General features: G+C 48.2%; 1 protein-coding gene across 2 annotated transcripts; it reads left to right on the top strand.

The window, feature by feature from the left end:
• The first annotated feature begins 1080 nt into the window (after positions 1-1080).
• On the top strand, positions 1081-24375 carry LOC117002739 (SLAIN motif-containing protein-like). 2 transcript variants are annotated; one of them, XM_033072103.1, is made up of 9 exons: positions 1081-1192; positions 4039-4718; positions 13597-13730; positions 15678-15827; positions 17942-18082; positions 19826-20140; positions 20906-21043; positions 22445-22745; positions 23392-24375. In XM_033072103.1, exons 2-9 carry the CDS (start codon positions 4060-4062, stop codon positions 23456-23458), a joined length of 1905 nt encoding a protein of 634 aa, XP_032927994.1. In that variant the 5' UTR covers positions 1081-1192; positions 4039-4059; the 3' UTR covers positions 23459-24375. The 2 variants fall into 2 exon arrangements, with proteins under 2 accessions (XP_032927994.1, XP_032927995.1); XM_033072104.1 differs by lacking the exon at positions 15678-15827.
• The last annotated feature ends 91 nt before the right edge of the window (positions 24376-24466 follow it).

Here is a 24466-nt window from a genome sequence, read left to right as displayed (position 1 = left end):
ATGACAAAGAATGGTGTTTGTTTTATTGCTGCCTGATAAAACTGGCCGGAGGAGACGTTGCACTCACCGAAGCTTTAGGAGATCCCAGCTAAGCTGTATTTTGTGCATTTTTCTGGATCACACGCACAGGGAGAGACTCTTTCCCCCTCACTCATCCCTTCCCTACTCAGCCCTCTTCCCTTCATTTGCCCCTCTTCTTCTCTCCCTTCTTTTCCCTCACTTCCTCACCTTTTTCACTCCTCTTTCCTCCACCTCACTCTAATACCCTCACTTACCCCTTTCCTTCTCACTCCCTTTTCCCCATTCACTTTTTCCCCCTTTTAAACTTTTTTCCCTCCTTCATCCCTTTTCCTCCTCACATCTTTCCCCTCACTCACCCGTTCCTCCCTGCTCCATTTCCCCGATTCCCTTTTCCCCCTCACCTATTCCATTCCTCTCTTAACTCCCCTTTCACCATCACTCGCCCCTTTTCCTCTCACTCCCTTTTCCCCTTTTTAAACCTTTTCCTGCCACCACCCCTTTTCCCCTCACTGATCCCCATTTCCCTCATTCACCCCTTCTCCTCCTCACGCACCTCCTTCCCACCATCACTCCCTGCTTTCCCCCTCACTCATCCCCTTTTTTCCCTTCTCACCGCCATCCTACCTCGCTCCTTTCCCCCTCACCCACCCATTTCCCCTCACTTCTTCCCCCTCACTCACTCATTCCCTTGCCCTCATTCACTCCTTTTCCCCTCATCCTTTTCCCTCAATCACCCCTTTTCCCTCACTCACTCCTCTTCCCTCATTCACCCTTTTCCCCTCATTCACCCCCTTGCCCTCAACTCATTTATTCCCCCCTCACTCACCCTTTTTCCCTCATCTTTTCCCCCTCACTCATGCCCTTGCCCTCACTCACCCTTTCCCCTCAATCACTCCTTTTCCCCCCTCACTCACCCCTTTCCCCTCACTCCTCTCCCCTCACACGGCGCTGACCGCGCTCCCTCCCCCGTCCGCCCCCCGCCGCCGCCGCCGCCTGAGGCGGCCCCGCGCAGGCGCAGCGCCCCGCTCGCCCGTTCCCCACACAGGGGCGGGGGCGGCGCCTCCCGCCGTTCGCGGGCCGGCCTGAGCCGCCGGAGAAAGGCGGCACCGGCACGGACCGCCCGCCATCCGCCTGGCTGTCCATCTGTCCATCCATCCGTCCATCCATCCAGGTACTGTCCGAGGGAAGGGGGGTTGCCCGCCGCGCTGGGCTCTGCCGCGCTCGCTGCGGACCGGCCGCGCCCGTGCCCCCCGCGGGGGTCGCGTCCGCCGGTGCCGCACAGCGCGCAGCCCCGTCACGGCCATCAGAGCGCTCCGCAGACCCTCAGCCCGGCCTTTCCCTCGCCCCCCGGCTCTCGGAGCCGCTCAGAGCCCTCACAAGCCCCGGCCATCACAGCCCCCCACAGCCCCCCGGCCTCTCAGAGCCCTCTCACATCGCTTGTGGCCGTCACATCTTCCCCTGCAGCTCTCAGCCCCATGGCCATCACTGCCCCCAGAACCCCCTCACACCACCCCATGGCCATCACTGCCCCCAGAACCCCTCCACACCTCCCCATGGCCATCACTGCCCCCTAGAACCCCTCCACACCTCCCCATGGCCATCACTGCCCCCTAGAACCCCTCCACACCTCCCCATGGCCATCACTGCCCCCTAGAACCCCTCACACAGCCCCATGGCCATGACTGCCCCCAGAACCCACTCACACAGCCCCATGGCCACCACTGCCCCCAGAACCCACTCACACAGCCCCATGGCTATCACTGCCTCACAGATCTCCCTCACACAGCCCCATGGCCATCACTGCCCCCCAGAACCCCTCACACAGCCCCATGGCTATCACTGCCTCACAGATCTCCCTCACACAGCCCCATGGCCATCACTGCCCCCAGAACCCCTCACACAGCCCCATGGCCATCACAGATCTCTCTCACACAACCGCCATGGCCATCACTACCCCCCAGAACCCCCTCACACAGCCCCATGGCCATCACTGTCCCCAGAACCCTTCCACACAGCCATCTCACAGCCTCCCCCCAGGTTCTCAGAGCCTGCACCCCTATAAACCCCGTGGCCATCATTGCCCCTAAGGCCTCCCCATCCCTTTGCCCACCCTCCCCAGCCCCTCCAGCTCTCAGAGCCTCACACCACCGGCTCTGGAAGCCCCCCTGGCCCTGGGTGGGTGAGGGCATCTTACCCTCCATGAGACACCCAGATGTCTGCTCGGCAAACTCCGAATTATTGTCTCCCACCCGCTCACGGCTGCCGCCTTTTTGCCTCCTTCTAAACGTGCTTTATTTTTTCCCGCCCCCCTGCCCTCCAGATTAACTTTCCCAGGTTTGTATCCCCCCACCCACATGTCTTTGCTGAGAGTTTTTTTGGATGGTTTTTACACTTAGTGGTTGTGGTTTTCAGCTGCTCTTCCCCCTCAAGATGTGTTTTTTCCTCACGTGAGGATTTTCTAGCTCCTCACCTTTGGGATGGAACCAATTTTTGCATGTCCCGTGTCCTAAATCCCCTCCTTGAGCTGCTTTGCTTGGGCAGTGGGACTCCTAAAACTCCCCATGGTGCATCCTCAGAGCTCTGGAAATCACACCGAGAGCACCGGGTGGATTTGTGGAAGTGGGAATCCATGCCAGGAGCTTTTTGGAGCTGGCACATGGGTGGGGATGGGATTGCTTGGTAACTCCACAAATTTATTTTATTTTAAATTTGTTTTCCCCATGGCAAAAGGCCTTCAGCAGTGCTGCGTACACGCACAGGTTTGGGTGCAAAGTGTGCTCTGCTCACTCACAGCTCTTCCTTAGGGCTGTTTGTATTTTTTATTAACTCAAGTGGAAGTTGAAAATTTACATCTTGCAGATAGAGGACCAAAATAATAATAATTTAAAAATCAGGTAAAAAAACCTCAAGAAAACAAAATGTGTTTTTAAAGAAATTAAACAGCTATTGCTGTTACAAGTGCCTAAATAATACAGATGCTGAGGTGCCTGTGGGGGTGTCTGTTTGTAACCTCACTTTGTGTGGCACTGAGTTTTTGTGGTTTCCTTTGCTCACTGGCACTTAAAAACAAGTGACATTTTCAGGCAGCAAAGGGAGGGGAAAGAACATCCTCAGCCACAAAAAGTCAGGGTTTGCTGTTGTAACAAGTGCATCAGTTTTTAAACTTTGAATTGGCTGTGTTGACTCACTCCCTCTTCTCTCAGTCTATTTGCCCTCCTTCTGTAAAACAGAGGATTTCTGGCTTTTAACCCCTTTTACTGCCCCATGGACTGTTAATTAGGGGATTTTCAGTACTGAAGGTTTTCAGTGAAAAGTCAGTTTGGAAATGAATGTGCCCAATGAAACTGAAAACTCACATAAATCAGATGGAGGGGAAAAGCAGTGTTTCCTTATGTTGTAATAACAGTGTGAAATGCACTTCATGGATTTTTTGACTTAGTGGAATATGTAATCTTAAGTTGGGATATTTTTAATACATTTTTTTGCTGTTTGCACCCCTCTCTTTTCAGTTGTAACAGGAACATACACCAGTATAAACACTATTTAAGCTTATTTTCACAAACCACATTAACTGCAGTTCCTGTTGTTACTTTGGCATAAGGTGATACAGATTTTTTTCCAAGCTTTTTCTGCTTTTCCAGGATAAACCTGGTAGTGAACAAAGGATGTTTTCACCATTTTCTTGACGCTGTTGTTGCCTGACGTCAGCACCTCGTTAATGATGTTTCCTGACTTTGCTCCATCAGCGCTTTTCTCAAGAATTTTGTTGGTAAACACATGGAAGCCAAACTATTGTGGGGGATTAAATCAGCTTCCTTTTACTAAACTCAGTGATGGCAGAGCAGGTGCACATCCTTGCAGCTCAAAAAGAGGAATCTGTGGGTTTTGCAGTCGTTCTTTTTGGATTTGGGTGAAACTCAGACACCTCCCACCCCAGCCTAACTAGCTGTTAATTAGAATTACCAGTGTCTAATTCCATTTTCCTGAAACTCTTGTGGTGTTTGGCATGCCTTGCAGTGTGCTGGAGTGGCCTGGAGGATGGTGGTGCCCGGGAATTCCCCGCTGATCCAGCAGGACCCTGCCCTGGAGCCAGCCCTGGGCAGAGACGCCCCGGAGCACTCGGCCATGGGCACGGAGCCCCCGCAGGACGTGGGCCCCGAGGTGCTGAAGCTGAGGGAGCTGGTCAGGAGGCTGGAGCTCGACAGCCAGCACAGCAGGAGCAGGAGCCTGCTGGGGACAAACGTGCCAGGGGACATCCGTTCTGGTGTGGATAACCACGAGCCCGGCCTCAAGGAGATCAACAACAGCATCAAGGCCATGGCTGAGCAGCAGGAGCTGCAGCTGATGGCAGATCTGCACAGCCAGCTGAGCAAAATGAGGCAGGAGGAAGGAGAGAACAGCTTCAAGAGAGCCCTGGATGCACCAGTGCAGTACAGCTGCAAGAGTGGCCCCGAGGAGGTATCTCCCAGCAGGGAGCAGAACCACAGCAATGGCTGCTGTCCCTCAGCTGTGCATCCCAGTGCCAGCTCCGAGCTGCTGGGCACCCTGCTCATGGCAGGGATCCACAGCCCAGCTGGCATCCATGAACAGAGCCCCAGGGAAAAGGGGGCAGATCTCCAGGGCCTTCCTAGCCACGCAGGTCTGGATGAAGTCAAAGTGTTGGAACTGGAGAATTGCCCCGAAGAGGAGGACTGCTGGTAGGTAATCCCAGGCCAGGGCACAGGGATACCTCAGGTCAGCAATTCATTTAAAGCCAGGAGCTGATTTCTGTACAGCCAGAATGCACTTCTCATTAGTGACTGTTCTTGTTTTTATGTCCACTGTGCCAGACCATTATTTTTTTTAAATAAGTTTACCTGTAGGTTCTCCTTTTTCCCTCTTCTTTCCAGCCACTGCTGCAGCTTCCTTTCCCTGTAAGTTGAGTTATATTTAGCACATGCAGATGAATGAATAATGGAGCTTTTAAACCTTGCCCACAGCTGTCAGATACCACATTTAAATAAGAATTTTGTCAATAAGAATCCCCAGACCATCTGGAATTTGTGGCTTTTGCTAGGACCTGAGGAGACAAACTCATTCCCAGCTCCTGAAGGCTGTTTCTTTCCAGTTAAGTACTTCTTTTGTTCAGAGACATGAACTGAACCAGCTCAATGATGTAATCCTTAACTACCCCGACTCTCTGGGACTCTCCCCTCTACCACCAGCCTCGTTTAGAACTTGTTTTATAAATCAGCAGATTAACAACCTTGGGAAGGGCAAGGGAAATGTAAAGTTTGAGGCTGATTCCAGCTCCTGCAGTAACTGGGACTTGAGATTTTACCCAGAGTTGTTAATTTGTAGGACTTGGGAGGAAAAGCCTCAGGGCTCTGCAAATTGGGTTTCAAATTTGTATAGCCAGATGAATCTGGCAGCAAGGACAGGGCTGCTGAACACAAACTAAACCTTCAGCTCCAAACATTCATTAGCTGCTAGATGGGAAGGTAAAGTTTTTGTTAATGGAGCTCAATGAGGTCATGGCATCAGCTTCAGCCTGAATTTGAGGTTATATTTAAAGCAGGATCTTTTTCTTTGTAAGTGTACTTTTAAAACCCAAATACTGACTCTAGCTTGATCACTGGAACTCTTCAATAGACATAAACAGCATTTGGAGCAGATTTCTTATAATTAAATAAGGGAATCTATTTAACAAGTTGCATAAGGAAGACTGGCTTGATTATTTCTGTGCTGATGGAAGGAGCCAGGTTTATATTTACATTTTTAGAGCCTGTGACAGGGGAGAGTCCTCAAATTCTGTTGAGTCTCAGAGGCTGGGATTTACCCAGGCAGGGTATGCTCCCCAGTGAAATCAGGAGAGATTCTGTGCCTGGGATTCTGTTCTTTGACCTTTCCTTCAGCTGGTGGCTGTAAGGCCCTCCTTTCCCAGGTGCCCTTCACTCTGCACCCTGTAGGATCCTTGTGGGTTTGTTTCCTCTGTTTTATTGCCAGGTTTGGTTGGCACAGGGTAACCTGTGACAAAGAGGCCCCTGAGGAGCTGGGTGAGGTGGTGATCCAGCACTTGTGCAAGTGCTCTCTCCATAAATTATCTTGGATTGTGCTGCATCACTTCCATCTGTTCCCTTCCCCTCTTGTCAAACAGACCTGCTGATGCAGGAAGCTGCTTTTAGTGGTGGCTCCTTGTTCTGGAGCTTGTTCTGAAAGTGGGGAATGAATCCTGTGTACAATCAGTAGTGCCTGTGCTTATTGCCAGATGTCCCAAACTGCCTCCATAAACACATCCCACACACAGCCCCTGCAGGTGTTTGTGCTTTCCCACAGCAAGAACCAGAAAACTGCTGGGAGGGGAGGGAGGGTTTTCTTAAACCAAACCAAAAAAGCACCAACAAACACCCCTTAATACTCTGTGAATTTAGGATCAGCTCTAACCAGGTGGATTTGCTGGTGGGGGGAATTTAGTGCTGCCTGGAGTGAGCAAATGCAAAGAGAACAGCTGAGTGTGTTGTGTACTTGCAATCCTTTTTGAAATGCTGTACATCCCTGTTCCCTGGAAGAAGGGTGGGTGCTCAGAGGGTTTCTTGCTGATCTCTGCAGGTGCAGGTGGAGCCTCAATCCCTGCTGAATTCTGGGATGATTCTCTCTGTTCAGCCGAACTTTGCAGCAGTTTCTGTGCAGCTGCTCAGAGCTCTGAGGTTGTGTTTTGGAGCTATGTGTGTGAAACCCGAGGCAGTGCCCACTCCCAGCTGCTGTAACTCTGCCCTGGCCTCTGGCTGCTCCCTCAGCTCCCTATCTCAAATAGCTGCTCAAAATTGTAAATATCCTGGGGACCAGGCCATGGAACTGGAGCTCAGGGATGCTTACCTTGGACTCAGGGCAGCTCCTGAGCCGTTCTGGGAAAGCTTTTATCCGAATTCCCTCTTAGCCAGGGAACAGACCAGCTCTGCTGCTGATTGCATTGCTTGTGTTCCCCAGTGTTTGTCATTCTGGGGTTTTCCATGGGCTGAGGAGAAGGAATCTCTGGCACTGAGGTGAATCCCTGAGTGCTGCTCTCACTCCCCAAAGTCTCTCTCTCTCTGAAAGTGGGTCATGCTGCCTTCACCTCAGTGGTGTTGGCTCCTGCCTGAGCAGTGCTCAGCACAGAAGTGGGCTGCCCTTGAATGGTGGGTTGCAGGGAGCAGGAGTGGGATTTGCTCTCAGAAATGACAGTGTAGCAGTTTCCTGGCAATGGGATTTTTCACCCTTAGCTCTGTGTCTAGTCACCTTCTTCTGTATTCCTGTTTAAGAGTTTTAATTCAGTGTACTGGAGGAAGTCATTGCTGCTTGAAGTGTCAGGAAGAGAAAGTCTGGAGTATATGATAAGTGAGTATATGATGCTGCACAAAATCCAGGAATTCTACCAGTGCAGCCTCTGACTTTGGGGAGAGCTTTACTCACGGGCTGTGTCTGTGTCATCCATTTATTCCCTTCACAGGCTGCCTTGTACTTCCCTGTGATCTCTCCTTGTCACAGGCTGCTGCTAACAACATCTGCATGACTTAGAGACAACAATTTGCAATTTTAAGAGGTCATTTTAGGAGGTGTTTTTATCTTTGTTGCATTAATCAATACGCAAGTGAATTCTCCAGAGCTCTGCTGAGGTTTGAGGTGGGCATTACCTGCTTGTGCTGGCTGCAGATGGCCATGGGCTGGGTGACATCTGTCCTGCTGGGTACAGGAGATGCCTCAGGGGGTGTCCCCAGACCCTCTGGGTGACATCTGCCCTGCAGTGACAATCTCTGGGTACAGGAGCTGCCTCAGGGGGTGTCCCCAGCACCTCTGGGTGACATCTGCCCTGCAGTGACAATCTCTGGGTACAGGAGCTGCCTCAGGGGGTGTCCCCAGCACCTCTGGGTGACATCTGCCCTGCAGTGACAATCTCTGGGTTTCAGAAGCCCTGTGCAGCTCTGGGGGTGTTCCCAGCACCGCCATCCATGGCAGAGCTGAGGGCAGAACCTCTCTGGTGCTGCCATCACGTGCAGAGCTCAGCCTGGGAGGGGGAATTGCTGCTGATGGCAGAGCCTGGGAATGCCTGAGGCCTTGGGAAGTGCTCCAGGCTGTGGCTCCTGTTGTGACATTTCTGGAAAATGAGGGGTGGGTAGGGAAGTCGCTCAGAGAGGCGACTGGTCCTGGTCCTTCTGCCCTGAACACACAGCACACTCTGAGCTGGGCCCCAGGCCTGGGGATCACTCTGGGGGCTGCTGGCTGGGTCAGGGGATTCATTAATGTTCTGACTCAGGGACTGATTTTTGGTGTTCTGTTCAGCAGGATTAGTCCCTGAACAGACACAAGAAAGTGCAGTGCCATTTTTTCCTCTTTTTGCCATTTCTTAGGAATAAAACTCAGACCTCTCCTTGGGCTAAGAGCAGAATGTTTTTGTGTGGAGTGTTCTCCCATGATTTCCTTTATGTTTCTGTCATTTCAGAGCCTGGATCATGTTTCACTGTGGCTTTCTACTCCAGTCTTGTGTGTGTTAGGATTTCTGTTCAGCAGAAGTGTTTAGATTTGAGATAAGCACAGTATAAGCAGAGTACTAAAACTGAAAATCAACTCTCTGAAGTCTGATCTGTGAGGGAAAGGAAAATGAGTGTATTACCTGTTTGAAATCCATACTTTGGAGAGGAATTCAGCTGCTTTTTAGCACTTGAGGGAGATGTATCTCATAAACCTGACATTTTCTAAACACTCAGCTCCTTGAGGTCTCCTTCTCCTTTTTCTGTTGTATATCACTCAAAAGTCTGAAAATCAGTGCAATGTTTGCCATTTTTGGAGCTGCTGCAGCCAGTTGTACCAAGTGCTTTGGAAGATGGATCATAACCCAGGCTGTGTCTTCAGCAGTGGCCTTTGCTTTATGCTCAGTTTCATTTCCTAATGCTCTGCTTCTGGAGCCTTCTGCAGCCTGAATTGTGCTGCAGCATTCAGAGATTTCTGCTGCAAAGACTCTGCATGAGCAGCAGCTAAAATTGCACCATTGGAGCTGCTCTGATCTGTTACTCAGTTGGGAGGAAGCTTTTTCTTGGTGCATTTCTTGTTTTTCCTGCATTCGTGGGGTTTGGGGTTTTTTTAAAGCAGGAATTTCAAAATCCAGCAGCAGTGGCCATTAACTCCTGTCAGTCCTTCTGTGACATTGGTTCCATGAGAGAAATGGCATCTCTGGAATATTCCTTGGTTTTAGTGCTCTGGTTTATGTCAGAATAAAGTGCAGAGAGGATCACAAATTTATTTGTGAATGGCTGCAACTTAATGGAAGAAAAATCCTCGTGGCACTGGGTCCTTAGCAGAGATGTTTGTGACAAAGCACTCTGTTTTACAGGGTGAACATAAACAGTAGGAAACAGAAATTGAAAATACTTTATTATCCAAGGGTTTCCTCTCAGAAGCCGGAGAAAATCTCATTCATATTGAATAATTCATACAACAAACCCCCAGTACATCAAACTGGGAATATTTGCCCAAATGTTTACTCTGTGCATTTTGTATAAAGCCTTGTAAGTGTCTAAATAAGCAATTTTCATTTACAGTTTGACAAAACAAAAACATTCAGGGACATTTAGAGAGAACATCCAAACTGCAGGGTAAAGCTTGGTCCTGAGCTGGGCTTTGTTAAGCTCTGCCTGACTCTGGGGTGGCTCCTGCTTTTCCAGTGCTTCTGGCGTTCAGTTAAACCTGGCAAACCAAACAGCTTCAGAGGCTGAAAGTGCCTGAAAGAAAAATTCAGAGTGTTTTGAAATAAAGCCAAGGGTTTTTAGCTTTTCACACTCCCGTGTTCCAAGGTGAGGCTGTTTTAGCTCCCTGGATGTGAGGCTGGGTTGAGTCAGCCTCTGGTGGGTGCCACTGGATTTCCTGACCTAGGAAAAGGTGATATAATATGTCCAGAGAAATACTCACCTTCACATGTTTGAGCTGCTTTTATTCAGTGCTGTGCCAGCCCCTTTGGAGCAGTCAGGGTCCTGAGCCCTTCCTAAAGCTCCTGCAGAAGGAAAAAGGGAACTCTGGTGCTGGGAAATCAAACCAGAATTCCTTTTTTTTTTTTTTTTCCCTTCAGTAAGTTGCCTGTCATCAGCACTCTGAAGAATTGAGCTGTGTTCACTTAATTGGGTTTGGGAAAATTATGAGAGCTTCTCTTGCCAATGGACTTGTCAGCAGAAAAAAAAAAATCAGAGTTCAGAGCTTGGAATGAATTTGTCTCCAGGTCCTAGCAAAAGCCACAAATTCCAGATACTCTGGGGATTCTTACTGACAAAATTCGAATTCCCCCACAGCTCTGTTCCACGTGGGAATGGCTCTGCTGAGCAAACAAGGGTGGCCACCCTCAGCTGAGATGGAAACAGGGTGAGGAGCTGGGCAGGATTCTCTCTCTCTCTAAACCTGGAATATGTGCAGGGCATGATTCTTTCCCTCTCTCTAAACCTGAAATATGTGCAGGGCACGATTCTCTCTCTAAACCTGGAATAAGTGCAGGGCAGGATTCTCTCCCTAAACCTGGAATAAGTGCAGGGCAGGATTCTCTCCCTAAACCTGGAATAAGTGCAGGGCAGGATTCTCTCTCTAAACCTGGAATAAGTGCAGGGCAGGATTCTCTCTCTCTGAACCTGGAATAAGTGCAGAGCAGGATTCTCTCTCCAAACCTGGAATAAGTGCAGGGCAGGATTCTCTCTCTCTGAACCTGGAATAAGTGCAGAGCAGGATTCTCTCTCCAAACCTGGAATAAGTGCAGGGCAGGATTCTCTCGCTAAACCTGGAACAAGTGCAGAGCAGCCTGACCTGCCCTGAGGAAACTCTTGGCCTCTTTTCTGTGTGATGGTTTTACTGCTCCTTTTGTGGTCTGAGCTGTGCAGTAAATCCAGGGAGAGGAAGCACTTTGCTTTCTGCCTTTGATTGGATTTGAGTGCTTGCAATGCTCATTTATCCATGCAGAAACTCAGCAGGATTCGCTGGGGGGTCTGCCCTGAGAGGTGCCTTTGGTGTGTCAGGAATATTTCCATTCATTCTTCAGCATTTGTTTTGTCAATAACAAATCAGCCTTTGGATTTTTTTTTTTTTTTATTTTGTGTAAAGCTTGGTGGGTTAAAGCTTCTCTGTGAGTTGTGACTGAAAAGGTTGAGTCTGTTCCCTGAGAAGGTAACTCTGGTCGGAGGCAGGGCTGGAAAGTCAGGAGGCAAAAAATAGGGAATAATGTCCTTCTCCAGGTAAAAAACAATATTTTGAGAGCTGCTGCATGCAGTGATGCTCCATCCCTAAACCTGCCAGGTCTGGGGAGTGTTGTTTTCTTCATCCTATGTTATCCCTGCCTGCATCCAGGGCACTGCCTGTACAATATTTTAAAATACCTGTTTGATATTTAAAATGTGCCAGCTGTTTGTGTTGTGTCTTGGCCAGGTGTTGGTGTTACAGCCAGGACACCTGACAGCTCAGAGCCCCACAGTGTCTGTGTGTTTGAAACCTGGGCTTCCAGGAACATTGCTGCTGATTTCCATCAGGTTTGGTGTGGAAATCGGTGTTTCAGGAGTTGGATGTGAGCTGGCTGTGAGAGAATGAGGAACTGGAGCAGAAGGGCTCAGAGTGACAGGAGTTGGGAGAGAGAGGAGGAGGCAACTGAGGCACAGTTGAAATCTTAATCCCTTGAAATCTTCACCCCACCCCATGGCCACTTTCTGATTAAACGCTGGATTTTGGCCTGGTGGAGGTGAAATCCTCTGGGCACATCAATTTTGGGAGCACCAGAAATGGTCAGCTGTGGCTCTAGGCGCTCTGCTGGTGACCTGGAGAGGTTTTTGTCACCTGGGAGCAGTTCCTGAGATGGGGAAGCAGCACTTGTGTGGTTGTGTGCAGGGAACAGCTCCTGCTGGGGATTTCTGGGTGCAAGGGGAGCAGCTGATGCTGTGCCAGCAGCTCAGTAGAGCCCCAGTGTGAGTTATCCATGGGTTTGGGTCTTCAGAGACACAGGAGCAGTTGTTGGTAGCTGTAAAGGTGTTTATTGCAGAAGCACATCAGGCTTTGGAATATTCAAAGTCCATGCTAAAGTTTTCTTAAGTAGAGTCCCAAGTAGAAGCAGGAGCTGCAGCAGCTCCCTTCTTCTTCCAGGTGGTTTTTTTCCAGTACAGGGGTTTTTATTTGTAAATCATCCAATGAGCTAAAAACACAAACATAAAACATTCCTTCTTCACCTCTTAGAATCCTAGCTCTGTAGTAGGAAAATGTTAATTCTTACACATAATTTACACATAGAGCTCTGTCTGTTCACACAAATGGTTCTGTCTGTTCTGTCTAGAAAATGTAAGCAGTGTTCTTTCTTTGTTTTAATTGTTCTGAACTTTCAACCAGACCTGAACTAGATTCTAGTGCTTTTTACTCTCAAGGCACTTAAAGCATATTCTTATTTACTTAAAACTAAGACTTCTACTTCATATCTATGTGACTTAATAATGTTTCTGCTTACTTGAAACTGCATCTTACATTTCTATTTCATGTCTGTGTGGCTTAATATATTTTAATTTCTCTAAAGGCTTTAATTCAATCTCTGCATTCTTTTCTGGCTTCTGTTTTACACACTCCAACACCTCAGGAGAGAGGGAACCTAAGAGCCAAACCTGATGGCCACAGATCCCAGAATCCCAGAAGGATTTGGGCTGGGAGGGACCTTAAAGACCATCAGGTTGCAGATCTAGATCAAGGTCTCTGCCTTCTGCACCAGGGTGTTCTCCAGGTGATGTCCAAGAATTAAAAACAGTTTCACTTTTGGATGTACAAATGACTGATCTTTCTTTCCCCTTGCAAGTTTTCAATGTGTTGCTGAACAGCAAAAACATCAAGAAATAGGGAGCTGCTTTTTGTTTTTGAAAATACAAATGGGGGATGTGTAAATAAAATACTTGAGTTGTTCTTAGAGCAAAGGCTCTCCTAGCTTTGACCTTTCCTCAGAGGAATGTTCTGCTTTGGAAATCTGCTGGAGATGCTGCTTTACACCCAATCCCTTGTACATAATCCAGGAGTTTAAGGTGATTAAATGTGTCTATCCATAAGGCTAATCCTGGGTGTCCATGCAGAGCAGGGGAGGTGGCAGGGATATGGCACAGGCACTCGGGCTGGAGGAGAAGTGATCTGACATTCCAGGGAAGAGGAGGCACAGCCACTCTGCCAGTGAAGCCTTTGTCCCTGAATCTTTATTCCTGGAATGTGGGAATGCACCTCTGGGTGTCTCAGACACAGCTGAACACCTGGAACACCCAGAGGGTTTTAAACAAAACCTGCAGCTCCTGGGAGGAGATCACCCTGCAGCTGCAGGCTCACGCCCTCACTGGGGTTTGGAGGGACACACAGGTGAGTCCCCAGCACCTCCATTTCCAGCCCTTGCACAGCCTGTGGCTTTCCCTGTGGAGCCATTGACTTTTCCTGTTGTGGCAGTACATTTTCTTTCTGAGCCACAATCCGATTTAACCCAGAATTTTTGAATTTGGGTAACTTGGTTCCTGATGGCTGCACTCTGGTGGTTACATGCTTTGAATTAACCAGCATTTCTTCTGTCTCCTTTGAACCCTTGCAAAGGCTCTATGTGTCTCCAAGGAAATCCATGGATGAGAAAACTGCCTCTCCTCTGAAATGGTGCAGGCAGGTGCTGGACAACCCCAGCCCTGAGATTGAGGCTGCCTGCAGAACCCTCATCAACAGGCTGGACCAAGGTAGGGCAGCTGCAACCTCTGCTGCTCTGGGCTCCCTTGCAGATCTCATTCTCAGCAAGAAAATGGAGCTTGGTGTTGGCAGGCTCTTGAATTTTTAAGTTTTGTTAATATTTAAACATTTTTAAATGTAGGAAATGTGTAGAGGGGGAAAATGTGTTGCTGGGGAGTGGGGAGAGAACCATGGAAAACTCTTCTAGCAGCTTCTTCCTGGAGAAGAACTGGTGCTGAGTGTTCCTAGTGGTGATTATTCCTCCTCTGGATGTTCCTGCTGCATCTTCCCAGCTGGGTGAAAAAGTTGTTTGCTGCTCAAAGCTTACAACAATGAAATATTAAACTTGAAGAAATGGTGTCTCAGGTTTTTCCTTCAGTTTATCATCCCCTAACAGCACTTCCTGGTGGCTGTGAGCTGTGTAAATCCTGATTTCATCTACCTCAAGTGCAGACCTGGAGTGTTGAGTGCAGTGATCACAGCAGTGCTCTGGGGTTTTGCTTTTCCACCTGGCCTTTGGTGGGAGAGCTCTCAGAGCAGATGCAGTTCACAGGGCAAAAATGAGTTTTTTCAGATGCAGCTCACAGCACAAAAATGAGTTTATTCTGCTCCTGCATCACCTGGTGCATGTCCTGCCCGTGTCACTTCAGTGCCCCCAGGTTTGTGTGGCATGGGCTGGGCACTGAGGGCTTGGAAAGGAACCTGTCACTATTTTTTGCCTGCTCTAGATCCCCCTCTTCTCCAGCTCCTGCTCAGGACTTGCAGGTTTATTGCAGAGATGGACTCAGGAAGCTCCAGACACAAAAGCTGTGTTTGGAAAAGTGACACTTAGAGAGAATCCATGTTTGGAATTCTGCTGGAATCCCAGCCCGGCTGGGTCCCCACGTTGGTGTCAGTTTGTGGTGCCTGGCTTTGTCTCCATGGGAGTGCCAGAATTCTGATTTCAGTTTGACCAGCAGTTTGAGCCCTGTGCTTTGGAGTCTGAGGTCACTGCTTTGGAGCTTGATCTGTTGGATTTTTGTTTTTTTGTTGTTTTATGCTTTTTTTTTAGTTTTCATTCTGACAGTGTTTGGCACTGCTTGAGATCTCAGGCTTCTCTTGAATTTAACCTTGGCATTCCTGGTTGGAGATAACTGAGTAGACTCTGAGAACAAACTTCATTTGCTTTCATAAACAATCAGTGCTTAGAAATTTGAATTAATTCTCTTTGATTCACTCTTTTCTCTCTGAAATGTATCAGGCTTTACTTGTGCTTAGTCTGACCTGCTAATATTTGTGGGAGAAATAAAAAAAGAAAACTTAATCTGGTGAATCTTCATTATTTTCTTAGCTGATATTCTCCCAGCAGGCAGAACTGAGTTCTGTGGGCAGTTCAGCTGCTCCTTGAGTATCTCCAGCTCATGGTGTGAGTAATTTCCTCTGTGTTGTAGCTGCTCATTTCCACCTCCAGTAAGGATAGGGGCACTTGCTTTTGCCACCTGCCTTATTTTGGTTGGTTTATGAACATGTGAGTGTGTGTGAGCTGAAGGAATTTAATTCAAAGAGTTGGTTTTTATATTGGATTGGCACAGTTTCTGTGGTTTAATACTGTCCTGGTTCCATCACAAAAATTCAGAATAACACAAATATAACAAAGTTGGGTGAGTTCTCTAAAATGGAGGGGTGTAGAAGTGGCAGATATTGATGGAAATTGGGATGGAAGTATCTGGGAGGCCCAGCACTGGAACTTTGTGAAATGTTTGGCTTCCTTAAAGCCCAGCTTGTCAGGAGTCACTTTTTGAATTCTTCAGGAGGGACAAACCCAGCTAAAGGACATGAGTGGGGGACTGGACACTGGTACCACCAAGAACCTCTACTGCAGAATTTAATCCTGTTTAACAACCCTGTATCTTATTCTTGCTCTCTGTTTCCTAAATAATTTGCTAATCTTTGTGGCTTTTTTGTATTTTTCCTTCTAGCCAGTAGATGGAAAAACCTGTATTGCAGCCCCCTGGCATCTCCCAGCGCACATAACCTGAATTCCGAGGCAGGCTCCTGTAGCAATGCACTAAACTCTCCTGGGCACCTCAAATCGACTAACAAAGCACTACTAACCTGTGGCAGTTCAGGTATGGCATGGCACTGCAGCTCTGGGCTCCTTAAAATGCAAGGAGGGTTAGGGATTGGCACAGGGAAAAGTTCTCATGGCCACTCGTGCTGTTTTCTCCTTTTCATTCTGCTCCCTTCCTCACCCAGGTTTCATTAGTGTGGGAGAAAACCTCCTTGCATTCTAAATGTCCTCTAGTTATTTCTTGGTTTGGGTTTCTCTACTTTCTCTATATATATATTTATAAATTGTACTGATTTTAAGTGGCTTAAAATGGAAAACAGCTGTTAGGGCAAAAATCTATTGCTCTTGAATAATGTTGTAGAGTGTAGATATGATCTTTATAAAGTTACTTGGATTCTGTTTTCTGGGCAAGGTTTCTCTTGGGAATATTGATTAATGCAGGGAACAGGGTAAAGCCTTCAACTCAAGAGCAGGCAGCTAAAACAAAATACCAGAAGTTTTCCTTCAGCCTCAGTTGTGTGTGAGGGAATGTTCCCTGCCTTAGAGGCAGCTCAGGCATAGCTCTTGTCACTCTTGGTGATGAAGCTGCTCCAAAGTGCTTTGTCCTGCAGCCTCCCTGTGCCTGAGGAGCCAGGACACCCTTCAGGAGCTCATTTGTTATCCTGCTGCAGTTCCTGCTGTTCCAACACTAAGGCTTTGTCTCTTGGCTCTGTTTTCAAAGGACTCTTCCTTGTTTGTTTGTTCTGTGTGGAAATTGCTAAACCCCTCTTTGCATGTTTCAAAACACAAAGCATGTTTAACAGGCTGCCTCCAAACTTGATGTTCAATGAACTTTTTTCCCCCTCTAAAAAAAGAAAAAGGATTGCCTGGGGCTGTGTTCACAGGTGCAGGTTTGGTTTTGAGGTCTGATGGTCTGCTATAAATAGAAATCAACACTTATCTCTGTTTTGCAAACAAAGGGATGCACGTAGGACTGAGGATTTTTGCCAGCTGAGCTATGCAGGGAAACATCTCTAAGGGAATTTCTTGTTTTTATATGAAGCTGGGGGGCAGTCCAGGTGCCTGAGCAGCTTTTCACTCAGCCAGAGCTCCTGATGAGTAAAACCAAAGTGGCTCTGGCTTTTGGAAGTTCACTCTGCTGGGTGGGAAGCCAGGACAGGCTCTGTCCTGATGATTTCACTTCATCTCTTCCCTGTGCCTCGTGCTAACAGGAGTTTAAAGTTTCCTGTCAACCTGACTCAAATCTTCTTTTATTTCCAAGAAGAAACAGCTTTCTTACTCTTCAAATGGAAAATGTTGAACAGTGACTTCCCTTTTGACAAAACCCAGGTGTGGTTTCTGTTCGAAAACCATCATCAGTTCAGCTTTACTGGTGGAAGAAGGAGCTTTGTCCCCTCCTTGGCTATTTTTAGCAGTTTGAAATGCAGCAGCCAAACTAAACAAAGCTGGATTGGGAGTTTTGCCTTTTAAAAAGCTGGTCTCAAGGTCCAGCTGGATTTTTAATCAGTATTGAAGGTGCTGTTAATTACAGCAGGAAACCTGTGCTTGTTCATTCCACCACATCCTACAGGTGCAGGCCCTGCTCAGGATGGACTTATTTCAACTCTTACAGTCTTTTCCTGACCCCAGGAGGAAAGAAATGGGATTTTATTGTGGAATATCTTTACTTGGAGTGTATATTTGTGCAGCATGCACCTTTAAGGTACAGCCACACTTGTGTCATTGTATTATTTAAGCATCGCAGTTTTCTTGCCATGTTCTGAGAAGATTTGAAGGCAGGACACCTCCCAAATACTCAGCAGTGATTTTAAAATAAACCATTTCCCAGCAAAACTGAGTAGCCCTTTCCAGCTGTGATCAAACCCAGCCAGGCAAGAAAAAGCAGCAGGTTCCCAACATTATTTCTTCGGCCAGCTTGGAAGAGAAGTAACTGCTGACATGGAAAAACAGGTGTGAAGTTCAGGTATAAAATGAATTTTTTACATGGGCACTGATCAAGTCAGCCTCACATTCCTTGTTTGAAAAGCACCTGAAGACTGCAGGTTAAAAATGAAAATCTAAAAATTTCTAAATTCCTATTTCTCCCAGCTGCACTGCTGGATTCCTGGGGTAGACCCTGCTGCTGCTGGTGGCTTTGGGAGGGTCTCACTGGGTCTGTGTCCCTCTCCCCAGGGTACCTGAGCATGCACTCAGCCCTGAGCTCCCAGTCCTCGGTGGACAGCGAGCTGAGCACCTCGGATGACTCCATCTCCATGGGCTACAAACTGCAGGACCTCACTGATGTCCAGGTCATGGCCCGCCTGCAGGAGGAGAGTGAGTGCTCTTTGTGTGTCTCTTGGGTTTTGTTGGGGTTTTTTAAAGTTCTTATGTATTGTCAGGCAGGAAAACTTCAATAGCAGCATAGGCTGCTGAGGAGCTGTAAATAACCCAGGTGCCCCCAGGTGTGTTTTCATGGGAGGCACACTTGAAATCTTTATTTCCACCTTTGAAATGCTTCTGGGTGCAGAATGAACCAAACTAAAAGATTGAACCTGTAAATGAGACTCCCATAGCTGTAAATTGACACTCCTATACCTGTAAATTAGACTCAGATAGCTGTAAATTAGACTCCCATACCTAAATGAGACTCCTATATCTAAATTAGACTCCCATACCTGTAAATTTGACTTCTATACCTAAATGAAACTCTCATACCTAAATCAGACTCCTCTACCTGTAAATGAGACTCCTGTACCTAAATCAGACTCCCATACCTAAATTAGACTCTTATACCTTCTTAACCTGCTGGAGCTTGATGGCAATGTCCACAATCTCAGGTGGACTGCAGGCCCCCTGGATTTTAATTGTGCTGTAATTAAGCAGTGGCAATGCAGTGATGCTGTTCCACCTGATGGATTCTAGGGAGGACAGGTGTTAACCTGCCTGTCCTTCCAGTGCGAAACCAATCACTACCAGAGCACTGCTGTGGAATTTGGGATGTGCTGTTGGGATTGGTGCTGCACGTGTCCCCTCGTGTCCCCAGGTGTTAGGATGGATGGAAGTTTGACAGGAAGGTCTCACAGATATGAATGTATAACAGAAAACTCTTTGAATGTAGAGTCTGAAGAAGGAATAGAAATGAAAGCAAGTTTTGATATAGAAGAAAAGAATTGCTGAGCCAGTTTTACTAGAAAGCAAAGGGTAAAGTATGTGAGTTAGAAGGGGTTTTTATAGCTCAGAACAAAGGATAAACCCACCTCAAACAAAAGATGTTTTTACCAAGCAAAAAGATTCCACAGGCAAACAAGATTGCCGATTTTTCAAGTGGAAAAAAGGTCTCAGAATTTTACACTGCAAGAAAACTGAAAAACTACTTGTAGCTTAAACTGTAGCACACTAACTTTTTGTGATTGGAGAGCAGTGACATGAATATGGTAATGTTAGTAGTTATGATAGGCACTAGGTAATAGTGAAGGTATTGATTGGTTGTTATGTATTAAAAGAAAAGTAAATAATGCATTGTAACCAGAATTAGAGTGGTTTCAGACAAACCCACAGCTGAGGCTGACAGCTCTGTCACCCACAACCCATGAATTGCTGTGTCCTCTGGATACAAAACCAGCATTTTAAACAATAAATGAATTGCTGTATCCTCTGTATAATAAACAGCATTTTAAAGAGCCAGTCTGGAGTCCTGCATCTCAGAGAATGAAAAGATGCCGTGAATTTAGGCTAAAAATCCTTTTGTAAGCTGTAAGAATGGACTGTACTAGACTAAAAAATTCCTGTAAACCATGGAAAAAGACCTGGGAGTTAAAGGGTTCAGAAGATCCTTTGCCCTGAAAGAAAAAAGAAGATCTGTGTTCTTAGGGATGAAGATTCTTAGGGATGAAGTAAGAACAGAAAAAAAAGAACGATAAGGAGAACTTTTGCTTTTGAACGGTTCATTCTTAAAAATAAATACCCCGAGAGTTTAACATGGCCCATAAACACAGTTTAAGAGAGCTGTAAAGGAGGAATTCATAGGAAGTGAAGCACACAAGAACTGTTTCTTTGCTCTTGTGGGGAAACCTGCAGGTCTGCGGCAGGACTGCGCCTCCAGCTCCGCCTCCGTGTCCCGGCGCAGCTCCAGCGCCTCGCTGCACTCGCTGCGCCGCGGCACCTACAGCGACCAGGAGTTCGACAGCTACAGCCTGGAGGACGAGGACGAGTGCGACTGCTCGCTGTCCCTGCGCAGCGCCCACCGCTACTCACCATCCCCGCTGAGCTCCCCGCGCTGCCAGTCACCGGCCGCGGGCACCGAGCTGGCCAGGGCGGCAGCGCGCCTGCGAGCCCCGCGCCGGCCGGGCCAGGGCCCCGCGCAGGAGCGCCTCAAGTACGCCAACAGTGAAGGTGAGCGTGGGGAGGGGTCCCTGGGGGGGTCACAGCTGCAGTGGTTCTGTGCCCACAGTGGTCACAGCCTGGGGGCAGGGGTCTCCTGCAGTCCACACGTGGCCTGAACAGAGCCAGAGGTAGAAGCAGCACAGAGGGAGTTCCTGCACTGCACAGATCTCTTGTAATTCAGGGAAAGAGGAAGAGACAGCTGGGGCCCAGGAGTGTTCCTGTGCCACCACTCAGCCCCTCCCATTCCAGCACCCTCAGGGCAGAGGAGGAGCCCAGGAGGCTCAGCTGGAGCTACTAGTCTGTCCCTAGCTGGCACCCCCTCCCCTCCCCGGGGTGGCAGTTCAGAGAGGTTTCTGCCACCCTGATGAGGCTCAGTGGGGTCCCAGCACTGCCCTGTTGAGGTCTCCCCTCATGCAGAACATTCTTTCCTGAGACCTGTCCCTGCTGGCAGGGATGCCTCAAGTTGCATCAGGGGAGGTCCAGGTTAGGTGGTACAAACAATTGTTTCCCTACAGAGGTGGTCAGGCCTTGCAGTGGGTTGCCCAGGGAGGTGGTGGAGTCACATCCCTGGATGTGGCTCAGGGCTGGTGATGGTGGTGCTGGGATGATCCTGATGGGATGATCTTGAAGGTGTCTTTGTATGCCGTGATTTCAAAATCACCACTGCTTACTGCAAGCTAAGAACTAGGCACAGACTGCTCTGCTTTGAAGGGTATTTGCAGAGAGCCCCAAAGCAGCAGCAGGGGCTGGGGCTGAGGTTCTGTGTGCTTGCAGAGGAGCTGAGGCACAGCATGCCCAACCTGGCCCGCAGCAGCCTGCGCGCACTCGAGGCCGTGCGCAGCAGCTGCAGCCTGGAGTCCGACCTGCAGGTGCCTGGCAGCCGCATCCCCAGGACTCAGCAGCGGTCAGCAGGTCAGTGCCACCCCTCCACACCCCTATCCCCTTCACTCTTCACACAGAGCACCTTCAGAGGTGCTGTCTGTCCCCTGGGTTGGGTTGTTTGTTTTCTTTAAAGAGCTGAGCAGTTACTAGTTGCTGTAAAGTTGTTTATTGCAAAGGCACAGCAGTCTCGAAAGACACAGAGTTACAAGCATTAAAGTCTGTGCTAAAAGTTTTTGGTATAGAGTCCTAAATAAAAGTAAAGTCCCAATTAGAAGTAGGAGCTGTTCTTGTTGAGGCCCCAGGATGGCCAGTGTGGCTGCTGCAGCTCCTCTCTTCTTCTGGGCAATGACAGTGGTGGTGAGGAGAGAAGGAAGGTGAGAAAGCAGGAGCAGGAGCGCTCAAATCTCTCCCCAGTGCATAGATCCTTCTGCATAAATTACCCAACAAGCTAAAGACACAAACTCGAATAATTTCTTCTTAACCTATTAGAATTCTAGTTTCTGAGAATGTGTCTTGGTTTGAAAGACAGGTGTTTGTTAAGAAAGGCAGGAGCCTCTCTTTGAAATACAAAATGTAAACTCTCTCCCTCCAAATTATTATAATTTTGAAATTAAGGGGCTCTCAAACAAAGATATGGGAATAGGAATAACAGTTATTTACTAGGGAAATTAAAATAGAAATACAGAAATACAAAGAACAACCCCAGAACCCTGCCAGAGTGAGAATTCACCCTGACACCCCATCAGTCAGTCAGGGTGTTGGGAGCAGTCCCATTCAATGGTGGCTGCATCCTCCTGCAGTGACAGATGTGGCTCAGTTGGAGCAGTGCTCCTGTAGAAAGTGCAGTTTTCCTCCCAAGGTCCAGTGATGATGTGGAAGGGTCTGGTTTTCCTCTGGAATCCAGTGGAAAAGGCTGCTCTGATGTTCCAAATCTCAGATTTTATCCAGGTAGGAAATGCTTGGCTCCTCCCCTGGCTGGAGCATCTCCCAGTGGGATGATGGAATTTTATCAGTCATGCACTGGGACTCAATGGCCATTAACAGGAGATACCTCCTGGAGGGAGGGTGGGTTGTGGAAAGATAAAGAACACTGCCCCAGCTGGTTTAGCATCTGGCCCATTAACAGGATATATCCCCACTGAGATAAGAATCCCTGCCCCAGCTGGTTTAACTGCTGGTGATAGAATACACACTGCTGGGCACATCCTGTATTACAGCCTAAGACAGCACACCAGGTTAGGTATAAACTACACATGTGGTCTGTCTTGTTCTATCTAAAAAACATAAACAATATTCTTACTATAGTTTTATTATGTCTAAAACCATGTTCTTGGAGCCTCAATAGAAATTTGTTTTCAACACTAGGACTGTTTTTCAGCTGATATCTCACTGAGAAGCTCAGACCTGTGTTCTTGTGCCACCCCACTGCAGGTCTGACTCCCAGCAAGCTCAGGTACTCCTCAGGGGCCGCACAGTCCCCGCTCACGGCGCGCCAGCCCGCCAAGGCTCCGGGAGCCAACTCCCTGCTGCCAGGCAGGCAGGTGGGCAAACCCTGCAGCTACACAGCTCCTGCAGGCCGCAAGGGCCAGCTCCACACGGGCTCTGCCAGCAGCAGCTGCACTTCCAGAAGCGGCAGCGTGGGCACTGTGGCCAAGGGCTCTGCGCTGAAGGCACGGCCGGCGCTGGCAGGAGTGGCCGTGCCCAAGGGAAAGGCAACGCCCCCGTCCAGGAGGTGAGTGGGGCTTCAAACCTCCAGGCCTTCTGCAGAAGGGGGAAAGCTGGCCCAATACTTACAGCTTTTGTTCTTCTTGCTGTTTTTTTTATCAACTGTGGTGCCACAATTCAGAGTTTCATAATTGAGGGAAATGAAATAGATTCAGATTTGTTATTCTGGTATAACTGATAGCAGACTAATAAGCAACCAGCGCTTGTTGATCTTTAATGTCCCACTGGAGCCTTACATTGAAATGTATCTACTTTAAAACCATGAAAAAGGGAATTTTAAATCTTCTAGTTTATGTCAGTACTCTACATACCTGATTGTTTTTCATGTGTTCAGTTATGTTTGCATGGAAAAATATTTCTCTTGTTCTCAGTCATGGGCTGAAGTCACAGCAGTGTTAACTTGGCAAATATCAGTGTTTAAGCATCCAGTAACAGCTGCTGAATTTCCTTAAAGTGCCTCCAGTTGGTGCTGCTGGTGCTCGGTCTGTGACAGCAGCATTTCACCCATGGCAGGGAGATGTTGGTAACACAAACCCCAAACCTGTGTGCACTACAGGGCACAGCATGCAGCTGTCCCTGAGCTCTTGTTTTGTCCCCCCAGGTGCCTGGACTTTACCTGGAGCTGTCCCTGATGTGTTTTTTTGTCCCCCCAGGTTCCTCCAGGCAGCACAGACCCCCCAGGCCCCCGAAGATGACTCCTGGAAGGATGGGTGCTACTGAGAGCCCAGAATCCCTCTGGAGCAGATCCCAGCTGGCTGGGCATGACCTCCCTGAGCAAGGCCCTGAGCCCTGTCCCTGCAGACTCTGTACATATCACATCCCTCACTCTGTGCTCTCCACAGCACCCACCTCCCTCTGCTCTGCCAGGAGCCAGGGCTGGGACACAGCTCCACCCCTCACTGAACCCCGAGTCTTCCCAGGAAGACTGGAAAAGCCTTATTTGATCACAGCCCAGCTGCAGCCCTGGGGAAGGTGTCCCATCCCCTCCCAGGGGCGTGCAGAGCTGGGGGTGTCCTCTCTGTGCCACAACTCTGAGCTGGTGCTGTTGCAGAGCTCATGGAGAGTAGAAATAGTGACATAGGTGTTAGATTGGAGACTTTTTAAACCCAACCTGATGTACTCTAATATTTGTCTGGAATTCAACTGGGTTTGGTTTTTTTGTTGGTTTTTTTTTACTTCTGTATAGAATGTATTTCTGCTACTTTTTATTGTTTGGTCTAGAGCTGCAGCAGGTTTTTATAACTGTAGAACACTCTGAGCTGTTGTATCCAGATGTTAGCACACAATATTTGTGTGGGGTGGGAACAGGCAGGGACAGGATGCCAGTTCAAAACTGGGCACCAGCACCTTCTTACCTCAGCTGAGCAAGTTCAACACCACTTCAGAGTCAATTTTTACAAATCACCTTCCCTGACAGCTTTGTCTTGAAGTGTTGGAGCTCTCAGCTGGTTCCCAACCATCCTGACTTTTGTAGAAGTTTTCTACTGTCCCTTAAGGATTCTGTTCCAGTGTCCTTTCCTCAGCAAGTGCTGGATGCTACAAACACAGTCTTAGTCCAGGAAATATGCACTGTTCTCCCTGCCATCAATGTGACTTTGATAGTGTAGTTTAATAAAATGTTATGGTGCTGAAATAGATCTGCTTTATTCCAACAGTGAGTTTTTTGTGAGGCTTCTGACAGAAAAGATTAAACAGGGCTCCAGTAAAGTCTGGAGCATTCCCAAGGTA

Source organism: Catharus ustulatus, chromosome 14 (genome assembly GCF_009819885.2).
Source record: "Catharus ustulatus isolate bCatUst1 chromosome 14, bCatUst1.pri.v2, whole genome shotgun sequence".
NCBI classification, from domain to species: domain Eukaryota; kingdom Metazoa; phylum Chordata; class Aves; order Passeriformes; family Turdidae; genus Catharus; species Catharus ustulatus.
Note: the sequence above shows the minus strand (reverse complement) of the source record. Positions and strands in the feature narration are given on the sequence as shown.